This window comes from Canis lupus, chromosome 8 (assembly GCF_048164855.1).
Source record: "Canis lupus baileyi chromosome 8, mCanLup2.hap1, whole genome shotgun sequence".
NCBI classification, from domain to species: Eukaryota; Metazoa; Chordata; class Mammalia; order Carnivora; family Canidae; genus Canis; species Canis lupus.
The window spans coordinates 67,311,896-67,321,912 of record NC_132845.1 but is presented as its reverse complement, the minus strand read 5'-3'; the positions used below and the strand labels follow the sequence as shown (position 1 = coordinate 67,321,912).

At 47.2% G+C, this 10,017-nt stretch overlaps 1 protein-coding gene and 1 long non-coding RNA gene across 3 annotated transcripts in view; one reads left to right on the top strand and one right to left on the bottom strand.

The window, feature by feature from the left end:
• LOC140638915 (uncharacterized) lies at positions 1-2,691 on the bottom strand. Its single transcript, XR_012035869.1, has 3 exons — positions 2,341-2,691; positions 2,171-2,233; positions 1-1,021 (listed from the first exon to the last, which is right to left on the bottom strand). It is a non-coding gene; the product is annotated as an uncharacterized lncRNA (long non-coding RNA).
• Positions 2,692-2,895: 204 nt separating this feature from the next.
• SMURF1 (SMAD specific E3 ubiquitin protein ligase 1) overlaps positions 2,896-10,017 on the top strand; it is a 113,401-nt gene continuing 106,279 nt past the window's right edge. Inside the window, exon 1 of one of the 2 annotated variants that reach the window (XM_072837023.1) lies at positions 2,896-3,209. In XM_072837023.1, the coding sequence (XP_072693124.1) occupies positions 3,155-3,209 (55 nt within the window). In that variant the 5' untranslated portion in view covers positions 2,896-3,154. The remainder of the gene's footprint in view (positions 3,210-10,017) is intronic. The other variant, XM_072837022.1, reaches the window with a different exon arrangement.

The window sequence follows — 10,017 nt, the reverse complement described above, 5'->3', positions numbered from 1 at the left end:
CTTTTATAATTTTTTTAAAGATTTTATTTATTTATTCATGAGAGACACACACAGAGAGAGAGGGAGGCAGAGACATAGGCAGAGGGAGAAGCAGGCTCCTTACAGGGAGCCTGATGCAGGACTCAATCCTGGGACTCCAGGATCACGCCCTGAGCTGAAGGCAGGCACTAAACTGCTGAGCACCCAGGAATCCCGCTTTTATCATCTTTATCAATTTTTTAAAAGATTTAGTTATTCAAGAGAGTGAGTGTGTGTGCACACAGGGCTGGGGAAGGGACAGAGGGAGGGAGAGAGAAGTTCAAGCAGACTCCTCACTGAGCACAGAGCCGGATCCTACGATCAGGGCCTGAGTTGAAATCAAGAGTCAGATGCTTAACTGACTGAGCCACCCAGGCGCCCCTCATCTTTGTCAACTTTTAAATAGGGTCAGGTGTGCAGATAGAAGATCCAACAGTGAAAAAAAAAAAAAAAAAGGAAGATCCAACAGTTATGTTACTGCACTTATGCTGAAATCTGTGCTGGAAAAAACATTCATTTTCATCCTTCTGCACAAGCCCTTCCCTCTGCCTATAATGCCCTTGTCCAACAACTTTGAACACTGCGTTTACATTCTGGATTGAGGTCTTCCATGACTCTTCTGTGGTTTTCCCATCCTTCTCCTCCCAGGCAGAACGGTCCTGTAATTTATGTTCTAGCCATTAGTACACACTTTCATCACTGTGTCCTTGTCAGCACTTTCTGTGTCTGTTTCATCCGGTCCATGAGCCTCTGAAATGCTATAGCTGTGACTTATTTAGTCCTTGTCCCTGGGCCACATAGTGGTGGCTGGAGTTTGCTTACGGATAAAACGTTAGCTTCCATTAGGAAGGTCCTCCTTGGGTAGGCCATGTTGAAAGACACCGTTAGGTGTTATTTGGTTAAATGAAAGCGGCAATGACTTGTTCATGAGTAAACAAAATGCCTTTCAGTGACCTCCAGAAGTGACCTCCTGTCTCATGTGTTGAGGAAACAATCCAGACATCTAGGCAGGTAAGAAAACAATGAGGTTAAGAAATGGAAGTATTTTAGATTGGGAATAGCTAGGGATCAGAACAGGGGCCAGCATTCAGGCAAGCAGAGAGAGGTTTAGTCTGGTTGGGAGAAGGGACTTCTTGAATACGGAAATGAAGAGAAGAGATACTAGGTGGATTGAAAGAATAATGACGGTCACTTGGGGGCAGGGGTTAGAGACTCTAAATGGATCTATTTGGACCCTAGGGACTCACTCTTAGTGACAATTGCCTACAGAGTAACAGCTCGATTCTGGGTCTACTGCTCTGTTGCTTAAACATAGCTTGTATTCTTGGATACTTCACTAGAATTATTCAAAGTCTGAGCTTTAAGGGGCCAAAGAAATGGTCTGGCCCATTTTCTTTTTAAAGATACATTTATTTGAGGGAGAGAGAGAGAGATAGAGAGAGAGAGACCAGGGGAGGAGCAGAGGGAGAGACAGGATCTCAAGCAGGTTCCATGCCCAGTGTAGAGCCTGACACCAGGCTGAGATCATGACCGGAGCCAAAAATCAAGATCCAGATGCCCAACTGAATGAGCCACCCAAGGGCATGTCTTTTGATTTGACTGAATGACTGAAGCTCAAGAGGCAGCAAGGCAGCTCTGAATCCAGTCTAGAGACACTCAGCTTCCACTGGGTTCAGCCTGAGGCGGGGCAAGGGGGTAAGGCATGTCTAGGGGCCCTAGAGGGATCTATTTAGAAGGTTGTGACCCCAGGAAAGTCTGACTGAAGCGGGTGGCTCAAGGGCTCGAAGCTTGGCTCCTTAAGATACAAACCAAATAAAGGCTTTCCAAGAATTAGGTAGTTGGTCAAAAACAACTTTGGTAAACAAGCCCAGCTTTTCTTCTTTAGTAACAGTTATTTCCTCTCCATTACAGGTTAACAAAGAGAGGAGTTTGTTTGCTGGAGAAAGCCTAATGAGCTCTTAGCTCTACCCTGCAACTCTGGGAGGAGGGAAAATGTTAGTTTTTAGTTCAACTCTGCAATCCTGGGAGGGATGTGTTAGCAGAAGGCGGGGAAACCAAGGCCGTAAAGCTGCCTTTGTTGGTTTGGATTGTATGCAGATTGGATCATAACAAACATCTACTCAACTTTATCCCTCTCTCCCATCTTGTTTACCTTGTCCATATATGGCACTTCCAGCGATTCTGGCAAGTGTAACGGGTCAACAGAGCGCACTACCTGCACAGAACACACGTAGGGGACTTTTGTGTCTTTGAGAAGTCTCTCCATTGAAACTGCATTCTCTGAAAGCTCTACTCAAAAAAAAAAAAAAGAAAAAGTGGTACCTATTTGTGCAAGGTGCTTGGTGTGTCGTAACAGGCTACGGGTTCACGTAATCCTCCTTCCAATATCTATGTGGGGGGGGCGGGCGCCCCGGAGGCTGGAGAGACACCCGGAAAATCAATTCGGTCCGCATCTGCAAACCTGTTCCCTTGGACAATGTGGCGAAGACTGAGGGTGGCGGTTCGAGGGCCCACATGTGGCCCCGCACCCTAGCTTCGCCTTCCCCCGGCCTCCAGGGCGAGCTCCGCTCCCAGGCCCCGAGCTCCTTCGCCCGGCTCCCGGGGGGAGGACGTGGGCAGGCCCCGCCACTGGTTCCAGACCCCGCGCGCCCCTAGCCAGGCCTGCGACGTAGCCCCGCCCCGCCCCGGCGTGCTCTCGGGTGCGCGCACGCACGCAGGCGCGGGGGCGCACGGCGCGGGCACGCGCAGGGCCGGGCCGGCACGGCGGCGGGAGCGCGCGCGGCTCCGGGAGGCGGCGGCGGCGGCGGCGGAAGCGGCGAGGGCGGCGGGCGTCCGGCTCTGAGGAGGAGGAGGAGGAGGTGGTGGTGGCGGTGGCGGCGGCGGCGGAGGCAGCGGCGGCTCTGGACTGGGCTCGGCTGGGAGCGGGCGAGGGTCGGGGGCGCCGGGTCGAGCGCCGATCCCCCGGCTCGACCATCCTCCCGCCGCCCGGACGCCTGGGCCGCGGAGTTTGTGTCCCGGCTCGGACCCCGGCGCCCAGCCCGGAGCCGTAACCTTGAGGCGGCGGCGGCGGGGCCGGGCCGGGCCGGGCCGGGGGGCGGCGGCGCTGGATCCGCGGCTGCCCGATCGTTGGCGGGAGATGTCGAACCCCGGGACGCGCAGGAACGGCTCCAGCATTAAGATCCGTCTGACAGGTACGGCCGGCGGGAGGCCCACCCGCCTCCCCCCGCACACCCCACCGGCGCCCGCTGGCGCCCCGCACGGCCCCCCAGCAGCCCCGGAATTCCCCGCAGAGCGCCCCGGTGGAGTGGCCCTCCCCCACGCCGGCCGTTGTCCCAGGACCTCGTCACCCCCCTCGGCGAGTGCCCCTCGCTCCGCGCTCCCAGCCCCGCCCCCTCGCGGCTGCCGGCCCCGCCCCCTCGCTCCTCACCCCCCACCTTCCCCCCCCACCGCGGCCCTCCCGCTCCCCTCCTGCCCCCCCCACCTGCCCCGTCGCCTCCCTGCTCGCGGCCCCCACCCGGCCGCGGGCTCTCCCCTCTCGCCCCCCTCGTGGCCCCGCCCCCCGCCGCTCAGCCCCCTTCCTCCCCCTCGCTTTCCCCGCTCTCCCCTCACCTGCCTCCTCGCTCTCCCTCCCGGCCCCGCCCCTCGCTCTCGGCCCCGCCCCTCGCTTCTCCCCACCTCCCCATCCTCTCTGGCTCGGCGGCCTCTTCTCCGCGGTACCCGGCGCTTCGCCCCGCTACCCTCCCGGTTCTTACTCCCCCCGCCCCCACCTACCCCCCGTCCGGCTTCTCCCCTCCCGGCCCCGCCCCTTTATTCTCCTCGGCGGGGCTCGCTCCCTTTCCCCCTAGGCCCCGCCCCTGCTTATCTCGCAGCCCCGCCCCCTCGCTGGGTCTCGCCGCCTCCACCCTTTCCTTCAGCCTCGAATTCCTCAGTCCTGTGGTGTGGCGTGTCCCGGTCCTGTTCTCTTCACTTCCCCGCTGCTCCAGACCTCTTGAGTCTGGCCCACTTCCTCTGTGCCTCGGGCCAGGCCACTGTCGGCTGCCTGCCGTGCTGCCCCGGTACTTCCCCCATTGCACTTTCCCAGCACTGCCCCCCCATCCTAGAGCCCTGAGTGGGGCTGAGGGTCCCCCGCCCCCCACTGGAGGCTGTGGCAGCTGCACGAACGCCGGCTCCTCGATTCACTCTCACCGAGTCCTCAATGAAGTGCCCGCGTCTCCTCGGAGGCTCTGTAGTGCCACCTTCCAGGGTGAGCGCGAAGCTCGGCTGCGGCCGGCGACGCGGTGGTTCGGCCGCGGGTGGATGCGCCCCTCGCCGGCGGCCCCTTCCCCGGCCCTCGGGGCCACGGAGCTGCGGCCTCGCCTCCCCGTTCAGATTCACACCTTAGGCCGGATCGTAGGGCCGCAGACACGCGTCTGCCAGGGGACTTTCCGGACTCGAGTATTTCCAGCCCTGGAAGGGAAATACAAAGTTCAGGCTAGTTCCTGTCGGGGGGCTTTCCCTTGGATTTTTCTGTTGGATGGCCAGTCTGGTGAGGACCCCAGAGTCAGAGTTCGGTCGGATGCTTTCAGAGAGCAAATGAGAGTTTTGGACACTTTGTGGCAGATGCGTAGCCCTAATTTCGGTAAAATCCATGAAAATAACAATGGCGATCGTTTTCAAACGAAAGTTTCCTTTGAAAGTACGGAGCTGTTGCGTGACTCACATTTTTCTCAAGAAAAGTGTTGTAATTTTTTTTTTTTTTTTTTTTTTTTTTTTGTAGAAAGATGTCAGATTAGGTTACAAGATAAGGCGGCCAGGTAATGATTTGGACCCAAATCCAGACCCTGGTTGTGTGAAGTAACAGCCATCTGTCCCAGGGATCTTTGCTTCTGGAGGAACATACTCTGTTCCAGGGCCAGGAGGAAATGCTTCTCACTATGTAGATACAGTATAAAGCATTGTTATTTTTATGGTTACATGAAAGACATGTTTTTGACTTTGTAATGCTTGTAAAACTTTAATTACTGACAACTTTAATTGGATTCTAATTTACAGTGTAATCTGTAATTGACATCAGATTGGTTTCATTTTTCTTGTTAAAAGCAGAAATAACTGATTTCATGAGTTTTGGTAGAAATGTGATTAATGTTTCAGAAGGAATAGGTTCTCATTACAATGTTTGTATCATATACACATTTATATATCAAACCAAGTTGGCAGGTCTGAGCCTTTCCCTTGAAAAAGGGAGGGCTTGGTTTGTCCTCCCAAATTATTTTTGGATTCAGAAATTTACATGCCAAAGATACAGAAATGCTTTGAAGAGTTTTGGATGGCATTTGATACTGAAGGATCAAGTGATGAGTGTTATTTCCAAAGCTCCCTTTCCCTTCAACCCTGTTGGTGTTAGTGATTGGGATGATGTGTGAGTGTGGTCATCCCTGCAACAGGATTTTTAGTGGTGATGGCAGATCCATGTCTGTTGTCTGTTGAATGTTAATTTATGTTGAGGTGCTGGAACCTCAGATGTTTTGGTGTAGAGTAGGTTTTGGCATCATCTTTAAGGTTGTCCAGGGCAGTTTGAAAATCTCTTCTTTTCTGGCATATTGGGTAGCCATCTTTCAAAAGTTGTATACTCTTGTTACAAGATTTAGAGTTTAATTCTATGCGTGATATTTGAAAAAAATTTTTTTTTAAAAAACAAGGGGCATTCTAACCAGTAATTAATATCACACAGAGTATAATTCCAGGCAACATCTGAAGACACTGGAGTATAAAACAGCCTTTAAAATTTGAGGTCCACAGTTGTATTTGGTGGTGAGGAGAGCATTGGATTTAAAATTAAGAGACGTGATTTTGGGCAAATCTCCCGTAAACTGCATGATATGGAACAAATTAGGTAACCTTGCTGGGCCTCCGTTTCTTCATATAAGATGAGATTTCAACTTTATTGTAACAACCTTTGATTCTCTTTCTCATTTTGGGTACCTACTTATTCCACATTATGCTGGGTACTAATGCTGTCTGTTATTAAGTCTCAATGCTGATATTCAGAGATTTCTGTTAAAACACAGCACTTGTGTTTGATGTATGCGAAGCCTTAATTTTGTGGTGTTGATTATGCTATAGCTTTTTCTCTATGGAACCCTTTTGGTTTTTGGAAATGATTGGGTGGTATGTGGAGCTGCTTTGGAGGCCTGGCCTCTGCAGTAAAAGAATATTTGAGTCTTTATAATTCAAAGAACTTAACTTTAATGGATGTCTTTGTGGTATTTTAACAGGAAAATAGTTTTTAAACAGGTCCAGTTAGATTTGGGGCATAATTCGTGCAAAATCAAGTTTTCTTAAAGAACATTATTTTGCAGACATTTAGAGTTCACTGGCAAATCAAACACTTTGGAAACATTTTTTATTTTAAATTCAAGCCGGGTTTGCAAAAACTTTGTTCTTATGTGGTATGCAAATGAATCCCAGATATGTCATTTAGGCCAGTTTGTTGTAAAGAATGGAATTTTGAATCTTAAGGGTTCCATGGTGCTCTTCAAGCAAATTAAATCTTATTCTCAGTGTTAACTAGTTGGTTGAAATAGCAAATGCCTAAACTTTTTTTGTGTTTTTATGCCTTGCAATACTTTCAGATCTCCTTGTGTTTTTATGTCTTTTGGAGTGTGCCTGTGTGTTATGAAGAGAGAAAAATTCTAATTCCAAGTCAAGGAGGGGGAAGAGACCTTCCTTGATAGCATGTGGAAATGGAGGCTATTTTTAAAGTTGTAGCACATGGGAAGTAAGGCAGACTTGGGCTTTGGCATCCAGATGATGCAACTTGGAGAGAAATAGTTGTATTAATAACTTAATAACTAATTCATCAATAACGGGTGGCCTGATTGATTTGGAATAGATCGGTTTCTCTTAAAGGTTAAGCAGGCTGTTAAGAGTGTTGCCTTTGTCCAATCATGCCCACAGGAAACTCTTGCTTATGTAAGGCAGGCAGAACTTTTGGTTTTAACAACCGTAACCAGGATAAGGTGGAATATGTCATTGGTGTTTAGCCATGAGCTGCTTCTGAGTTTGTAGAACATTTTCTTCAGGGTCAGCCTCAAGTTTAGGAAGGTACGGTCAAGGCACTTCTTTGAGCTGAGTTAGCTAAGGGTGTGGGATGGATGGCAAAACTTCAATTTTACTCTAAATCACATTCTTTCAAATATAGGTTTATATAAAATCAAACCGATTTTATGTGTGGTTTGATCACGTTTGGGTTGTCTTTTTTTTTTTTAAATTCCTTTTTTTTATTTTAAGAATTTATTTATTTATTCATAGAGACAGAGAGAGAAAGAGAGAGGCAGAGGGAGAAGCAGGCTCCATGCAGGGAGCCCGATGCGGGACTCGATCTTGGGTCTCCAGGATCACACCCCAGGGGGCACCAAACCGCTGCACCACCAGGGCTGCCCACGTTTGGGTTGTCTTAAGACAAACCTTTTTTTCTCAAATCCATTTTTTAAAAAATATTTTATTTATTTATTCATGAGAGACACACATAGAGAAAGAGAAAGAGAGAGAGAGAGAGAGAGAGAGAGGCAGAGACACAGGCAGAGAGAGAAGCAGACTCCTCAGAGGGAGCCCGATGTGGGACTCCATCCCAGGATTTGGGGATCACGGCCTGATTCGAAGGCAGACGTTCAACTCCTGAGCCACCCAGGTGTCCCTCAAATCCATTTTTTTTTTTCAAATCCATTTTTTTTTTTTAAAGCTTCTTGCCCCACCTAACTGACCTGGGCAAGAAATATTTCATACACTTTATTTCTATCTGTATTTTTATAGCAGTTGTAATGAAATCCAACTAGAGTTTTTTGCCTTCAAGTCTAACTATTTGAGGTCAGAACTCCTGTTTTTGCGCCCGTGAAAGTGGTACCTGAACTTTGAATTTTTCCTTCTCTATTACAAATTTTCATTTTCTCTGTTTGGTCACGTTGTTGGGTCCTAGTGTGGAAAGCTGGGGGTAAGGGGAGGTTCTGGGGGCTGAGTCACTTGGGAAGAAGTCTTTCCTCATGAATAAGAAAAAAGAAAGACTGACCCATAATATTTCAACATCAGCTCAGTGATCCACTTAACTAGACTGGCTGTTTTGTAACATGTTTGTGGGCACTGGTTAAAAGTTAAAATAGCTGAATTGTGCATTTTATTGAGTGCCAAGAGCAAAAGGGAAGTTTAAGAACCTTCTGAAATAGATGAAATAATTTAGTATCTTGGCAAGTCTCAGATTTTCTGGTTGAGAAACCCTAACTTTTAGAATTCTTATTTGGATCGAATTTTTGTAATTTCAGAACCATTTTAGAGGTTAACTATTTTTAAACAAGTAGAGAATTAAAACTGTGTGGCCATTTATTTATTTATATCCCTCAGCTTCATAAGTGACTGGTTTGCTTGCTGTTCTGTAAGTGATTTTATTGAGAGACAGCCCCTAATTCATATTGGCTTGTCTTCCACTGCATGCTCATCCTAGCTGACCACAGTCCCTAAGCGTGCTACTTAGAGAGGAGCTGGAAAGCTCTGTTGAAAAACAAAAGCACCTAGCCATGTGGATCAGGCGTATCTTCTTTTTAAAATGTTAGAATTACTGTTGTGTCTACAGATGCAATTTAATCCATTTGGGTATTTAAACTAAGTGCATGCAATGTTGTTTCCATATTCTGGCTTAAAGAAAAAAAAACCCTTTTATTGTTTTAAAACAAGGCATAAATAATGTACAATCAGTGCATCTGGCGAAGCGCCCCACCTAATTCCAGCTGTGTTCACCTCCATCGCAGCTGAAAGGAATTCTAATTGGCTGAGGAATGTCGGCAACATTGTGTATCACTGAGCATGAACCTATTATGCTGGCTGCTGGGTGATGCGTTTCAGATGTTTTAAGCTCCTGAGTCCAACTTGGAGGTTGCTTTCAGGAGTCTGGAAGAGGATGTTGCTAAGCTGCGGGTTGTAGAGAGCAGCCTATTTTTTTCTTTGTATGTTGGATATTCACTAAATTCTCCAGAGGCCGGTGGTGCTTTCTTATGGCTTAAACACTGGGATGGGAGTCCAAAGGTCTGAATCTGATTTTTAGCTCCCAAAAGTGCCACTATGGGGAAAGGGGGTGCTTAGAAATACTATCTTTTAGAGATCCAGTTTGTCTGTCTGTGATGCAAGATACCTGCCTTTTCATGTCACACAGGGACTAGATGTGGATTAAATATTATGATGAGTAGTTATGAATTATTTATAGAGTAGCATGGTGTAAATACAGAGTCATAAGTTCCTGTTAATTCTTATTCCTAGATAATTATGTAAAATGCTAAAGCTAATGGTATACTTTGACACTGAAGACAATCTATAAAACCTATTGATAAACATGAGAAATATACTCAAGAACAAACTTGAATTCTCCATGTATTCAGAAAGTTCCTTAGAGAAACAGCATTAAAGCCAAAGCCAGCATCATCTGTAACTGTGAATCCTTGGAAGCACTCCCATTAAAATCAGGAACAATACAGGGATATGCGCTGTCAAAATTGTTCATTGCCTAGAAAAAGACATAGGAAAGCAAAATTTCTGTTATTTGCAAATGATATGATTTATAGCTTTAGAAATCCAAAAGAATCAGCCAATAAACAATTTAAAAAAACTTAAGTAGTTGGATAGGAAATTTCTCCATGGAAAAAGAAAATGGATAAAAATTAATATGTGAAGACAAACTAGGAAAAACAATTTGCAATCTATATGCAAATAAAAGTCTAGCTTCCTTAGTATAAAAAGAGCTTTCAGAATTCAGTTAGGAAAAGGCCAATAACCTGTTTGCAAAGAATATAGACAATTCACAAAAAAGAAAGAAAATGGGTTTCAAACAGGCAAAAAGATACCCAGCCCTACATACCAAACAAAACACCAGTTAAAACTAGGAGTGAAACCGTTTTTCAGTTAGCAGATTGGCAGAGACCGAAGAGTTTGAAGATACGTTAGGGATGACAAAGGTGTGGAAAAGCAGAAACTCTTCCA